Source organism: Diabrotica virgifera, chromosome 6, assembly GCF_917563875.1.
Source record: "Diabrotica virgifera virgifera chromosome 6, PGI_DIABVI_V3a".
NCBI classification, from domain to species: Eukaryota; Metazoa; Arthropoda; class Insecta; order Coleoptera; family Chrysomelidae; genus Diabrotica; species Diabrotica virgifera.
The window spans coordinates 48,072,517-48,089,293 of NC_065448.1; the positions used below are offsets into that span (position 1 = coordinate 48,072,517).

The 16,777-nt window shown below is 36.8% G+C and overlaps 1 protein-coding gene across 1 annotated transcript in view; it reads right to left on the reverse strand.

Annotated features, from left to right (window-relative positions):
* Positions 1 to 5,983: 5,983 nt before the first annotated feature.
* The window catches only part of LOC126885967 (potassium channel subfamily K member 1-like), a 95,934-nt gene continuing 85,140 nt past the window's right edge, over positions 5,984 to 16,777 (reverse strand). The window contains exon 5 of the mRNA XM_050652805.1: positions 5,984 to 7,395. Coding sequence (XP_050508762.1) covers positions 7,124 to 7,395 — 272 coding nt within the window. The 3' untranslated portion in view covers positions 5,984 to 7,123. The remainder of the gene's footprint in view (positions 7,396 to 16,777) is intronic.

Here is a 16,777-nt window from a genome sequence, read left to right on the forward strand (position 1 = left end):
TTCCGCGTCCCGCGCCATTAACATATTTACGTTGTCGGTCTAACGAAACTCGGCTGTAAATTTGTCGAACAAGAGATCGACAATCTTTATTAATTAAATATAAGTATTTTAAACTGAAAATTAAGAAAGATGAAGTTAGTTTTCAATCCTAATAGCAAAATTAATAATATTGAAAATATTAAAAATATTACTAGAAGATTTTTAAATTGAAAACTTATTGGTACATTTCCCTGGTGACACCTCCAAGGCTTCTACAATTTGCAAGCAAAATGGATGCTGCAGTGAAGACAAAGGGAAGGAATTCTACACTATGCAATTCACATCACCCGTCTGCAGCTCGGTAAAGTTCCAACGGAAAATGCACCTGGTTACTCTACGGAGTAATACGACTATAAAATAAAAATTGTATTCATTTTTATTTTGAAAATTAAGAGTTTTGTAATATCAAAACTACCGTGCTAAACTTTATTGCACGTTAAGAATCGAACATTGCGATGATAGCCCCATGAATTTCTTATGAACGATAGAAGCGCGCCGATGCCACGCCGTACTGATTAAAATGAATCGTATATCGGCAGTAGAGTAGCCACCCGTGCCGAGAGGTTTGTCAACACTGATCTCCACAAGCGTAATGTTCTATTCTTAACGTGAAATAAAGTACAGAATGATATATTGCGGGTGTCGGACTCTACGATTTTGTTATCATAAAACTCTTAATTTTCAATTTAAAGTACTTTATTTAAATAATAAAGATTGTCGATCTCTTGTCCGACAAATTTACAGCCGCGTTTCGTTAATCCGACAACGTAAATATAAAAACGCGTCCAACTTGCACTCTGAAATTTTTCAGAGAGTGGTAGACTCGCACAAACGAAGCACTGATAATTAAGACTTTTGTAGTCATCTTCCAAAAAGGATGATGTACTGTGGACTATTGCTTATAATTAGTCAATTTAACCATTTCCGGACTTATTTTAAACGTATGTTTTTTACCTCCCAAGTAAGTAGAATCAAAAAATTCAAATTTTCAAGAAAATCCGTCTTGACGCTGATAATTACACTCCAAATCGGTCATTTACTGGGCTATCGGTGTGTAGATGTACTGTTTATGACAACTTAAATTTTTTCAATCTTTATTGGTATAAAATAAAATAGAACAAAAATTAACAAAATTATTACATTATTGCATATTATTATTGATGAGAGGAACAACTTTCTTCGTGCACTACTATCAGCGAATATATCTACAATACATGTCTATCTGATGGACAATTATATTTTCAATACTACACTGCTTAAAAAAACGTTGCGTATGTATGCGTAAAATAATATAAAAATGACAAATTTTTACATATCTTAGACGACAAGATGGGGTCCCCCTCAAGCTTCAAGACTTAAACATGTAGGTAATCCATCTCCTGTATAATAGAGAAGTTCCTGTAGAATAGATAGACAACTTACAGAACCTATAGACATGCGCAATGGAATAAGGCAGGGGACTCATTGAGCCCAATTCTCTTTAATTTAATCATGAATGAAATCGCCAACAGCATCAACAAAGGAAGCGGATACAGAGTGGGAAACAAAGAAGTAAAAATACTCTGTTATTCAGACGACGCAATATTGATAGACCATGCGGCGGGGGCCTCTGTTACGCCTCTGGAAACTACTACCGATAATAATTGTATCGAAGGCATCACCAATAAATCCCACGTATGCGACCACATGTTCCTCCAAAATGTCTCTGATGTAACGATCCACCGTTAAACCTCCTCCACCAAACACGAAAACTAACTCGGTTGTTCCATCTATGGAAATGCCTGCCCAAAACATACAAAAACCGCCTCCATATGACACAGTTTCTCGTATGCAACATTGAACAAATCACTTTCCTGGCCTTCTATAGACTCGACGCCTCTTGTCGTTGCCAGGTAGGCAAGTCCTACTTTCGTCGGAGAATAATACCTGACTCCATTGGTAGCCGTCCCAATCCAGATCATCGCGAGCAAATTCTAATCGCCTTTGCTTCTTGGCTGCAGTTAGTTTGGAACCCGTACCTTCCCTTTTTGGTGTCAAGTTGGCTGCCTTCAGTCTCTTCCTGACTATCCAAACGCTGGTAATAACACCTCGGACCTCACTAAGCTCTTCTTTGAGATTAGCACCAGTCAAATGTCGATTTCTCAGGGATTTTGATATAAGAAATCGACCATTTATCTTCCTTGTTATTCGTTTATGCCCTCCTTCTTGTCGGCGGACATAATAACCAGTATCTTGGTACCGACGATAAACTCGGGACACAGGTGACTGGCTTTTTAGTCGATTTGCCACGACCCTTTGGCTCAGGACTTCTCTCAATAATTCTACTGCTTGACGGGTGTGGTATCCATCTGTAATACACTGGCGAACTTCGTATAAAGGCCGGTGAAGCATGAAGCCACCTTATAAAGTAAAGTATGCAGGTTACTTGTATACAGGCTAGGAACTGTGCTAGGAACAAACAAAAACCTATTATAAAACTTAACAAGAACCAAAAAAGGTCTAGCGGGTGAGCATAAGCAGCGAGAAAAAGATTCAAGTATGTACTTGTTAACCTAAGTGTATTCACAAAAGATATTTAGATAGCAGTGTGGAAAGGTAAATAGGGTCACAAAACTAAACTGGTTTATCTACAAATACAACCTAGTTCAAAGTTGTTGCGTAGAAGTTGCTTTAAAAATATAATTAGTTATGTATAAATACACAATATGAAACTACGAAACTAAGCCAAAAATACATAATATGCCATCGTTGCATTTGGTTGTCTTTTTAAAGACATATCACATGCTATGATTTTTTGTGGCGGATATTCTTGAGTTGGGATTGATTTCATGTAATCGAATGAACTATCTTTTAGTAAAGTCGTCCCAGGAACGCAACTCATCAATATTGGCAATATCATTTTAAAGTCGTCTACTTTAAAATGTATAATATGTGTCTGAATTGCCGATATAAATGAGTCAGATTAAATAAATTATTAGAAGAATTTTTTACTAAGCAACAACATTTTTGTTTATTTAGTATTATTTTGTATTTTGACAACGACACCCAACTTGGGCGTCGAAACGTTAATAAAATCATTTTTAGGTAAAATTGTGGCTTATTTCCCATTTGAATATACTTGAATACATAATATGGTTATTTAAATAACTAAACGTACTAACATTTTGTTTATTGGCATTTTATAAGTTGATATTATGAAATCTATGTTTTCAAAAATCATATATTTTGTCTCTGTCTTTTTTTGAAATTGATTATATCAGGTATACAGTTCAATTCAGGTTTCTGATATATTAACACAGCTATAACACCTATCACTTAAATTTTTTTTGTAATGTGCTTTAGTCCACAAAAGCCATTAGTCCTAATTTAAAATATCACATGCGGTAATTTAAACATCGATTTTGCCACAGACTATTTGCTACTTATCCGTTTTTTACAGAATGGTGTATTGAGTACATGTCTGAGGTAGAATAAGTTCGAAGTTAGTCCAACCTATACCTACTGGGTATACTTTTTGGCTACATTATGATACATCTCGAATGTAAAATATTTCCTTTTGCAATCTTATGTTAAACATGTAGCACTTTATCGCTTAATGGAATGGGAAGGAACTGAATGGAATAAAAATTCTGAATCTTTTTACATCTCCATATTATAAACAAATTATTAATAAAAGTACTGTCACATTTCTGACGCCTGATGTAAACAAAAACACAAATTATTGGTACATATATTTACCATTGTTGCTAAAGGCCATTTTTCTATCCTACTGCAAAAGTATATCTGTCCAGTACTGGTACAAAAGATCTTTGATAACATTAGACACCATACGACTCGCGTATACTTGCACTAATCGGAAGGTCGTTGAGCGGTAAAACGATCTACCAGTGGGCATTGATGTAGGGTACTTTACCACTATTATTGTTATAACAATTTTATTTAATTTAATTAGTTTATTCATTGAAAAATGGGACAAAAAATATGTTGGAATTTACTTAATACTCAACTATAAATTATTATTTTTGTTAAGTGCTAGAATAGTCTTCATGGGCGGACCACTTCTCCGAATGCATAAAGGTCAATTCGATATACCTCTTGCGTAGAATTGAGAAAAAGTGTCAAGTTACATATTTATGGATGTGAGAACTGTGCAAGTTCTGTGTTTTTGGTATTCAGTCTGTTAGAATATTTTGTAAAGGAAACATCTTAATTTCTTTGTTTGTAATAATTATTGTAATAATACGGTTCGGTTAAAATAAAAATAGATTTTACTTTTATTTGTACCTTTTATTATCTTATATTTCTAATAAAATATTGTAGTGGTGTAAAATATATCGTGAAAAACATTTTGCTACAAGAAAGGGTTAACATTATTGATTTCTAAGAGTTATTTCAATCTATTTAACATTGTTAACACATCTAATCTAATTTTCTTACGAACTTGACAATTACTTTCCATGAGTACAAATAGAAATTGAGGAATTGCATGCTTCAAGAATGTTAAGCATTGCATGTTGTTTTATATTTATAAAAATGAGATATCTTTGGTTAAATAACTTTTAACATCGAAGTAAAACTCCGTTTACAATAGGTAGCTAAAATTTTAATTTAGAATTAAAGTTTTAAGAAATCCCCTATCCACATAAATATTCAAAACGTTTTCGAACCTATCAGTCCATTCTCAGTGAACTCATTTTACTTGTTAAACAGCCCCAGAATCAAACAGGAAGCTAGGACAAATAATCCCCGGACAAATAATCCCGGACAAAAAATCCACACAAATTATCCCTGGACAAAAAATCCACACAAATTATCCCTGGACAAAAAATCCCCAGACAAAAAATCCCCGACAAATAATCCCCACAATTTTTTTTTTGGACAAAATATCCCCACAAAAAAACCTGGACAAAAAAATCCTCAAGAAATATTTGCTGCCGAATAGTTCTCTAAAAGTTTTCCCGAAATTTTACCAAATTTCGAATTTGCACAAGTTAGAATAGGGTGAAATATATCAAACGCTTTCTGCGTAAATTTTGGACTGAGACAGGGAGATCCGTAGTCCCCATTTTTTCTAACCTGGCCTTAGAATATGACATGAGAAAAATTTATCCAAAAATAAAACCAGACATAGCTGCTCGGGGACAGGCCAGATGGAAGAAGGTCTGTAGAACGGTTTTTTCTTATCCTTCTTGTATGTAGGCTTTAAAGCCTGTTTCTTCTTTAATATTAGCCTCCTAAATTGTTTAAATTATCGCACCATCTTTGTTTTGGCCTGCCAATACTTCTTCGTCCATTTGGTGACTTATCTCGTGCTATTCGTACTATCCTATCCTCTACCATTCTACTAGTGTGTTCGGTCCACTCCTGTTTCCGTTTTGTCACCCATCCATTTATATCTTCTACATTGCATGATCTTATGTTTTCGCTTCTGTTCCTATTCAACAGATTTTCCCTGATAGTCGTCGGAGTATTTTCATCTCTGTTGTTTCTAGTAGTCGTTTCGTTTTAGATGTGTCAGGTCTTGTCTCCGCCGTGTATGTCAATATAGGTATAAATGCTGCTTTATAGATTCTTGCTTTTGTGTCTTGTCTTAGGTGTTTGTTCTTCCAGATGGTGTCATTAAGAGATCCCGCCGCTTTACTTGCTTTTAAGCTTTGTTATCATACCTCCTCTTCAACATCTCCGTAAGTGGTTATATATATTCAAAGTTATCTAAACTCTGCTTCCTGCTTTATTATTTTCCCATCAATTTCGATTTTACATCGTAGTGGGTATTTAGACGTTTTCATACATTTGTTTTTTCTGCTGATATTAAGTATCATATTGTATTTCTTGGCTGTTGTATTGAAGATGTGTGTTAATCTTTGGAGATCGTCTTGTGTCTCGGCGATTAATGCGGCGTCGTCTGCATAACATAATATTTCTATTTCTTTGTTCCCCATTCTGTGACCCATGACCTTTACGTACTGCTTCTATTATTTTTTCGATTATTTTAAAGAGCAGTGGGCTTAACGAGTCGCCTTGTCTGACTCCGCTTTGTACTGGTATAAACTGTGTTAGTTTTCCATTTATCTTTGCCTGTATCCGATTATGTTTTCAATGGTTTGTATAATATTGATTGGTATGTTTCTTCTATGTATACAGTAAGTGTAAGACGTCTTCGACTTGGATGCGATCGAAAGCCTTTGTCAGGTCTATAAAACACAGATATGCTGGTTTATTGTACTCGATGGCCTTTTCTGTGATTTGTCTTAGTACAAATACGGCGTATATGCAGGATCTACCGGATATGAATCCTTGTTGTTTTCTGATAAAGTTGTTAGTTCATTGATTTTGTTGGTTAGCTTAAGTGCGGTGTTCAGTAGATGTATACCTCTATAATTGTTGGGGCCTTCTTTGTCTCCTTTAGGCCGATGTCAGATTATGCGTTTTGACCGGATACGTTTCCGCCGCATCCGGTGAAAACGCATAGTGTGAAGATCGGTCCGGTTGCGTTGGAAACGGATGCGTTTTGAGTCATCGGTACGCGCTTACAAACTGCACCAGACTAAACGCATAGTGTGACAGGTCGGTTCGGTTGCGTTGGAAACGGATGCGTTTTCACCGCATCCGGTCAAAACGCATAATGTGGCATCGGCCTTGGGTAGAAATCTATACCAATGATTTGTAGGTGATGGTAAATGCTCAGACGCCCACTGGTGCAATATTTACCACCCAAACAAACAGAAATTTGAAAATAATTTAGCTTTTTTATCAAATAGAAGCTAATAACATACTTATGTAGGTATGTAGATACTTATTATCATAATTTGATTTCACAACTTTCAAGAATCTTCGTCTTGAAAACAAAAAATTGGTAATAGTGGACAGTCTAAATAAAAATTTAAAATAAGCACAGAATTTCGATTCCCCTTAAATTTTTATTATAAGTAAAAACACTTAATTGCCATATTGACCTAACAAAAAGTTGATCAAAATAAAATTTTTCGGAAATATTTTACATCCAAACTTATCTCAATTCGTTGTTCAACATCCCATATCAGTAACGTATTTATATCATTTAATTCAGCAAACGAGATGATATTCAGGGAATCCCTCTAGGACCGGGGTCATCTGGACTAGGACTGTCGTTTCTCCTGGATCGGACTCTCACTACTTGTCGGTGGGTATTTTCTTCATTTTGTGGCGTCAGAGTGCTGGCTCCGTAGTTTAAGTCCTGACCAGAAGAGGCGAGTCTGACCTTTTCGGAACTGTTGTCTTCTTTTACGGTGAATAAAAGTCCCAAGTTCAGTTGCGGAATGTCGTAGAATACTGCTAGTGTTAACATCATTATGGTTATGCCCATGAAAAGGTAACCTAAAAAAGAAAAGTTATGATTAAATTTAAATTTAATATAACCTAAAAATGTTTATTTTATGTTAACCCAAGATAACTAGGGCCTAAAAAGGTCCATGGATACGCCATCAGAACGGATCCCGGAGTATCTGGTGCCCGAGGTCACTGCTAAGAGTGCTAAGACACGTCATTTTCAGGAGTTTTGAGGGATTTGGACACCAAAATTGATGCAAACAAATTGCTCGGAGGTTTTTGGGGTTGTTGAACAAGAATACGCCTTGAGAATCGACACCAGGAGCACTTGGTACCCAGCCACTGCTAAGGCACGTCATCTTGTGGAGTTTCGAGGGTTTCCGGCTACGGGTTTAGTCAGAAATTTGCGAAGTTTTAAAAAAGCATTTTTGGTTTGTTCTGTTCTGCTCTTTATTTCAGTCTCAGTGTCCCAACTCTCGTTCAGCAGACAGCCCAAGTATTTAAACTAACTTATTCCGATTTCATCTCCAGCGACATATGAGTTTGCGTTTAAGTAATTATTTCTCTCTACAGTCATTGTTCTTGTCTTAGTTTAGCGCAGTTTTTGTCTCATGTTTGCGGTACTATTATCTAGCAGAAATGGACCCTAAAGTTGCAGCAATTTCCAAAGCTACAGTTGCCGTTTGGATAGCCAACCTTCGAAAGGATATGGCTCAATAATAAGAAGTAAATCATTATTAAATATTACGATTAAACTTTTATAATTGGTAACAACTGTAACGTATGTCTTAAAAGTTTTGGCACAAAATATTTATCGAAATTTTTGTTAATGAAAGGAATGGCCCATTCTTCTCTACTGGAAGGTCCTGAGCGGAATACAGATCAATTTTTCTTAGTTGTTGTAAATTTACCGTCTTAGTGTTCTTCATCTTGGGCTTCCCAGCCTCCATGATAAACTTTCCTAGACAATAAAGCTCCAAAAAAAATTGGGCTGCGGCAAGTTTGGAAGATTATCGTTTTTGGGAACAAAGAGTATTTGGTGTTGTACAGAAGCCAGTTTTGGGTATTCCTTTAGCAATAGTAAGATGCTAAGGCTGAAGGAGTTGCGCATGAGAGTATTTAAGGCATTTACGTCTCTTTAGACATGTAAGACCATTCCCATTCCTCCCCAATTACAACGATATCGTACTTTTCAAAGATCTGTATTGACGAGCCAATCTTCTAGTTTCTTTTCCAAGCTGGTTTTTTGCTCTTTTCACCAATCTCTCTGACTTCTGTGCAGTAAATACACGTGGTCTTCCACATTGTAGTAGCTTCAGCCATGGTATTCCCTGCTTGCACTCCGATATTGTTCTATAAAAGGTTCTGTGTTAATTATTTTCATTCTGAAATATTCGACAGATTTCAGCTTTAAGTGCCCGTCCAACCAACTTGTAGATACTTTTTTTTATTTGTAATTTCAAAATTGCAAAATTCAAAATAAATAAAACTTAACTGAAAGCAGACAATATAAACAAGCTTTTGTTTCCAAAGACAACTTGATATTATTTTGTTTTTGTTAACCCGGGACTAGTCGCGCTCACTTCTGTAACGTCGATAGTCGCGTGTGAGATTCTATCTCAAAATACGAATTTAAAACAAATTTTTATTTTGTACTATTTTTATCTACTTTTTATATTGAAAATATATATTTCTAACAATTTTATTACCTGTGTTAACGGCCACCTGCCAACATCGGCCACCTGTCCTAACGGCCAGTTTAAAAATTTCCCCAAACCAATTATATGTAGACTACAAAAACTGGCAATACCGTCCACCTTTCTATATCGGCCAATAGTTCTTTCATTTTTAGTGGCCGTTACTGACAAATTTTACTGTACAGTAAAACCTGTGTTAACGGCCACCTGCCAACATCGGCCACCTGTCTTAACGGCCAGTTTAAAAATTTCCCAAACCAATTATATGTAGACTACAAAAACTGGCAATAGCGGCCACCTTTCTATATCTTCCAATAGTTCTTTCATTTTTAGTGGCCGTTACTGACAGGTTTTACTGCATTACGAAAAAGGATGAAATGTGAGATTCTATCTAACGGCGCGACTACTCGCGGGTTAAAGCTAATTGGCTCTCCCCAAAGCCATAAATTCCACAAAAAGAAGAAGAAGAAAAAAAAATATCCCTACGCATTACTACACCCTTCCTCGAGGCACTTACGAAATTTTTTCAAAATTGCAAAATTTTTCATCAAGTTATCGCGAAAAAGGATAAAAATTGAGATTCTATCTCACCGTGCGACTACTCGCGGGTTAAAATTAAAGCCAATAGTCTAAGAGCTGGGAGCGGATTTTGTGCGTGATAAGTAATATGGAAAAAATATACGGGGATATGTTGAATAAGTTGTGTACATGACTTTCACCAACGGCCGGAAACCAGAGTTGGGGCCGAGGGTAGTTATAAGGGGTCAAAGTCGCGGATTTTATTATTTTTTTATGACGCTCATGATCGAGATAGTGCACCAAAATTTGGGAATAAGTAGGTTATGACGTACCTAAGTAAAATCTCTAGGGGCTCAACGCTGCGTGGCCGACAAAGGGGTGGGGTAGGGGTGAATATAAAAAATATAAGGGGTTTTTTGCGACGTTCGTGATTGAGATAGTGCACCAAAATTTGGATATAAGTAGACCATGACATAAATAATTTAAATCCCCAGAGCCGGAAACCAGAGTGGGGAAGGAAGGTAGTTATAAGGGGTCAAAGTTCCGTTTTTTATTATTTTTTTGTCACGCTCATGATCGAGATAGCTCGCCAAAATTTGGGAATAAGTAGGTCATGACGTAACTAAGTAAAATCTCCAGGAGTGGAACGCTGCGTGGTCGACAAAGGGGTGGGGCAGGGGTGAATATAAAAAATATAAGGGGTTTTTTGCGACGTTCGTGATTGAGATATTGCACCAAAATTTGGGAATAAGTAGACCATGACATAACTAAGTAATATCCCTAGAGGCGGAAACCAGAGTGACGGACGAGGGTAGTTATAAGGGGTAAAAGTCGCGGTTTTTATTATTTTTTTTTGTGGCGCTCATGATGGAGATAGTGCACCAAAATTTGGGAGTAAGTAGGTTATGACGTAACTAAGTAAAATCTTCAGGGGCGGAATGCTGCTTGGGGTACAAAGTGATGGTAGGCAGGGGTGAGTATAAAAATATATGGGGTTTTTTTTGCCGTTCGTGATTGAGATAGTGCACCAAAATTTGGGAATAAGTAGATCATGACATTACTAAGTAAAATCTACAGGGGTGGAACGCTGCGTAGGGGACAAATGTTGTGCCGGGTCACAAAAAAAAAATAATACACACTGCAACTTTGACCCCTTAAAACTACCCTCATCCCCAACTCTGGTTTCCGGCTCTGGGGATTTTACTTAGCTAAGTCATGGTCTACTTATTCCCAAATTTTGTTGCACTATCTCAATCTAGTACGTCGCAAAAAACCCTTATATTTTTTATATTCACACCTACCCCCACCCCTTTATCGGCCACGCAGCGTTCCACCCCTGGAGATTGTACTTAGTTACCTCATGGCTTACTTATTCCCAAATTTTGGTGCACTATCTCGATCATGAGCGTCACAAAAAAAATAATAAAAACGGCGATTTTGACCCCTTATGCCCAACTCTGGTTTCCGGCTCTGAGAATTTTACTTAGTTATGTCATGGTCTACTTATTCCCAAATTTTGGTGCACTCTCTCAATCACGAACGTCGCAAAAAATTCCCTTATATTTTTTGTATTCACCCCTGCCCCACCCCTTTGTCGGCCACGCAGCGTGCCACCCCTGGACATTTTACTTAGTTACGTCATGACCTACTTATTCCCAAATTTTGGTGCACTATCTCGATCATGAGCGCCACAAAAAAAAATAATAAAAACGGCGAATTTGACCCCTTTTAACTACCCTCATCTCCAACTCTGGTTTCCGGCTCTGGGGATTTTACTTAGTAATGTCATGATCTACATATTCCCAAATTTTGGTCCACTATCTCAATCACGAACAGCGCAAAAACCCTTTATATTTTTTATATTCACCCCTACCCCCACCCCTTTGTCGGCCACGCAGCGTTCCGCCCCTAGAGATTTTACTTAGTTACGTCATGACCTAGTTATTCCCAAATTTTAGTGCACTATCTCGATCATGAGCGTCACAAAAAAAAATAATAAAATCCGCGACTTTGACCCCTTATAATTACACTCAGCCCCAACTCTGGTTTCCGGCCGTTCGTGAAAGTCATGTACACAAATTCAACATATCCCCGTATAGTGTTTCCATATTACTTATCAAGCACAAAATCCGCTTCTATCTCTCCGACTACAATGAATTTTGTGCCAAAACTTTTAGGACATACGTTATAATTTTCTTGGAAAAACTATTTAGTTCTCATTCTTGCACAATGTCAACATAACACTTGACATATCAAAGTCTCTGATAACATATCTGCTATTAAGTTCAACTGATTCAGTGAAAGAAACAATAATGTAAATGATTATAAACTAAATATTTATACGGTGTTTACGAAACTTGTTTATCTTTTTGGAATTAGTTGTTTTTAAAGCATATTGGGGGTAGGTAGTCTTATATCACATTTTTTATTACATATGCATAACGGTTACTAAACGCGGTAGTACCATATCCATATTAGTATTGGTCTTCTTCTTCTTCCTATTTAATAAATAGGCTCATGCCTGGTTTACTTCGGTTTTTAGCCTCAATTGACTTTGTCTGACCATCTTTTCCTCGGTCGTCCCAATGATCTTCCATTTAGTGATTTTTCTCTTGCTATTCGTACTATTCTATTTTCTGTCGTTCCTTCTATGTGTTGATTCCATTGTAATTTTCTTCTTTTGGTCCACATGTTTATTTCTTCTACACTATCTCCTATTTCCTCACTTCTTACTCTGTCTTTTAGAGTTTTGTTTGTTATTTTTCGTAAGACTTTCATTTCTGCTGTTTCCAGCAATCTTTGTGTTTTCGCCGTATCTGCTCTTGTTTCCGCTGTGTACGTCATTATCGGTCTTATTGTTGATTTATATATCTTGGTTTTCGTTTCCTTTGTGAGGTATTTGTTTTTCCAGATTGTGTTGTTGAGACATCCTCCTGCTCTGTTCGCCATGTTCACTTGTTTTTGTACTTCTTCTTCGACTTGTCGGTAGCTTGACAAATTTTATTCCCAAGTATTCCGTTTCCATCACTTGTTCTATTATTTTGCTATTTTCAACCAGTTTACACCGTCTCGGTTCCGCTGTTATCACTATCGATTTAGTTTTTTTTGTTGAGATCACCATGTTGTATATGAGCGCCGTGTCTTCGAATTCTTTAATTAATCTTTGTAGGTCATCTTCATTAGTAAAGGTAGACAGGGTATTATTAAAATTCATTAGTTAGCAATTCCCTGGAGATCCCACAAACCTGTTTCGTCACTGCTTTCATCATTATCATTCAGAAAATTGCTTGACATAGGCCTCCCTCAGCATCTTCCAATGTTCTCTACACTTGGCCGCTTGTAGTCAGTTTCCTGCTACTCTTTTCACGTTGTCGTTCCACCTAGTAGGTGGTCGTCTTCGCTTTCTTTATAGTTTCTGAGCCTGCATTCCATGATGCGTCTTGTTCACCGTTCATCTTGTGTTCAAGTTAGGTGCTCTGCCTAGTTTCAGTTATCACTTAAGCGTCGTGATTCTTTCGTTGACGTCTTGACATCTTTACCTGATTTGCTGGTTTTTTATGTGGTTTCGAACGCTCATGCCCAGCATTGCACGTCTTCTATCGTTGCGTCTTACTGCCTTACCACAACATAACAAAATTTTATTTTAATATCCTTGGTCAGGGCCGCCGCTACCATATGTGCAATGCACACGGACGCCATCCTTTAGGGGAGCCAAAACCCAGGGTCAAAAATTGCAAAAAAATTTCAAAAAAAAAACAAAAATGAATTTTAAAATAAACGTTGAGAAATTAAATAGGATTAGGTATAAATACACACGAAATTTTATTAGTAAAAATTTATTATCCAGGTACTGCGGATTCCTATTTGCGAGAACATGCCAGAAATCAGGCGGTAATTTCTTGATATTTTCTATGTTCATAATCCTGCTGCTGTTCTTGAAGAACGACTGACTGACGATCAGGATAATAAGGATATCGACTCCAATGATTTGTTTAATGAAATTAAAACATTAAAGCTGTTTTTCTGTCTCGAATTTCCTAAACCTGTTGTCCGATTTAAGTGATTTTTTTAATACGTTATAGATTTATTCTTTAACAATCTCGCTGTAATAATATTGTTGTTAGACAGGTTAATTGTCATTGTATACCGGGTGTACCAATTAAACTGTGATTTTTTCTCAAAGTTCGCGTGACCCTGTGGAATATTCTAACATTAATAAAATACTGAAATTAAAACCCTATTGCCTCCTGTTTTTTTAACAGTCTGTTTTTTGATTTATTTGCTTATGCTGGATAATAAAACAGTTCGGTACTTTAACAACTAGCCTTGATTTTCGTCAATACACGTTGTTTTTAAATAAGTATGGCAAACTTTACGGTGTAATTCTGCATGAAAAAATTATAACAGTTTACTTTATAAATGTTTGTCCGTAAATACTTCGTTTTCGAGATACGTGGTATTGAAATTTTTTTTACAAACTGACGATTTATTAATTGCTCTAAAACCGGTTAAGACATTCAAATGAAATTTGGTTGGTTTTAAGCGATATATAGTTATTGCACATTTTTTGATATACATTTAATATTCACCATTGGCGCGCATACGGGTAATATGAGCCTTATTATACCACCTACCCTACACCGACCACCTGCAATACCTGCCGTAAAAAAAAATAAAAAAACATGATCCAAATACCTTAAGGGGCGCAAAATCCTTTTTTGCACACAGGCGCCAGTAGCCCTTACGTGGGTCCTGTCCTTGGTAGTATTTTTATCATCTCTGCTGTTAATTTGTCGCTACCTGGTGCTTTTCCGTTTTCAATCTCTTAGTGCTTCTTTTATTTCATCTATGGAAAGGCCCTCTATCGAAAGATCATCATCGTTATCAAGGCTTTTCATTCCATATGGAATATTTGCCGCTATTATTTAGAGCCCTCTGATAATCACTCCGCATTCCACTTGTATGTTGTCAAAGTTTGTTGTATGACTTAGCTTTCGTTACAATTTTCTTCCACTCATTTCGATATGTGCATAGTTCCCTCCAGTTTCTCACTTTCAGGATTTTGATCTCCCTTATGACCTAGTCCTACCATCTCTCTTTGGGTCTTCCCATTGGTCTTTCAGTTTCTGGCTTCCATTTTTTTAATTAGAAGGTCGTGTTTTCTACTCTCTATGTGTTCTAGCCATCTCGGTATCTGCGCTTGAATAAATTTAACTATATCTTTTCCCTTCATTATGTCTCTTAGTTCTTGGTTAATTCTTCTTCTCATTTCTCCGTTTTCCATTCTTATAGGACCCATAATTTTTTTAGGATTTTCCTTTCGAAAAAACCACTGTTGGACCAACTGTTGGTCTGTGCTAATTGAAATGGCAAGTACCTAGTTTTTTCGAGCAAGGAAGCATGTTGCTCTTTAGGCACATACATAATTTAATCTTTTAACATCGACTAGTAGTCACAATATTTTATTAAAATTTATAATGTAAGCCATATATTCTGAAGTTACCACCTTCATTGGTGTGCTAGTTACAACTACTTTGCGGAATGCACTGAAGATCTTCTGATCAGAACGAAAACGTTTTGCAATCCATGTGGATGACTTTTAGATAGTTTTTAAATAAACGATTTTATACCAAAATACAATTTGAAGTTTTTACTTCTGTATAAGTTTTTTTAAACTGTGGTATACAGCCAACTATTGGGATTTTCCCATTGATTTTATTTTGTTTTTTCTTCGTTAATTTCTAGACATCCTTTCTGTGCTTCATTTGCCAGGGTTGTTATTTCTTCTGTTAATCTTTCCTTGTTTATGGAAATATGGAAATACTTATTATCCAACGAAAGGTAGAAGACTGAAGATCACGAGGAAGATCCCAACAAGATGAATCTACCAAATTTATTACAAGAATATGCAAAAGGCCTATGCATGAGCTAAAAAAGATGACCAGAGACAGAGATCTTTGGAGACGGACAAAACACTACATTACCATGACCAGTACACTTTCTCCGGGGGATCAGGACTGAAGAGAGAGAAGTTATATTCGTATTTAACAGATCTTGAAAATACTCGCTCCATCTCTTCTTCTTCTTCTTCTTGTAATAGGACTATGTCCTGTTTCTTCTGTTACAGTCTTTGCTGCGATCCGGAGCTCCAACTCTCGTACCATCGTTTTTTGGGTCTTCCTATGGGTCGCTTGGTGTTGGGCTTCTGTGTTTTCGCCCAATGCGCCATACGTTCAGGGTCCATCCGATTTACGTTGTCTCTCCACATGCGTCGTCGCGCTCTTGTCCATCTCACTACGTCTTGAACGCCTAGCTCTCTCAATGTGTCTTTGTTTCGTATTCTATCTCTGAGTGTGATACCTCTTATGGATCTTAGGGTTTTCATCTCTGTTGTTCTCATTATTTGTTTGGTCTTTATTGTCTCGGCCCTTGTCTCAGCTGCGTATGTCAGTACGGGTCTAACACATGTCTCATAAATGCGGACTTTGCTTTCGGTGCTCATATATTTATTCCGCCAGATTATATCCCTCAGGAAACCAGATATTCCCGCTGCTTTCGTTGCCTGCTGTTTTGATTCTTGCCACAGATGCCTGTCGCTAGATATTTCCAAACCTAAGTATCTGCAATCCATTACCTGTTCGATTATATGGTCGTCCACTACTAATTTACATCTAATTGGGTTCCTGGATATTACCATCGATTGGGTTTTCTCTTTGGATAGTGCCAGGTTATACTTTTCGGCGGTTATTTTGAATTTTTGTAGTAGGCGTTGTAAGTCATCTTCGTTTTCGGCTATTAAGATTGCATCATCTGCGTAGCAAAGTATTCTCATGGTTCGGTTACCCATTTTGTATCCCTGATTCATTATGTTAACACTACCTATAACTTCATCCATTATTAAATTAAATAGGCATGGACTGAGGCTGTCCCCTTGTCTAATGCCTGCATTGATTTTGATTTCTTCCGTGAGCCCGTGTGTGGTTTTAATTCGTGTTTTGTTGGATCTATTGAGCTCTTTGATTATGTTTCTATATCTCTGACCTATGTTTCTCTTTTCAAGGATAGTGAGCACATCCTTTAATCGTACTCTGTCGAATGCTTGTTTCAGATCTACAAAGCATGTGAACATGGGCTTGTCGAAATCTATTGATTTCTCAACTAATTGTCGCATTATGAAAATAGCGTCTATTGTAGATCTGTTTGGGCGAAAACCC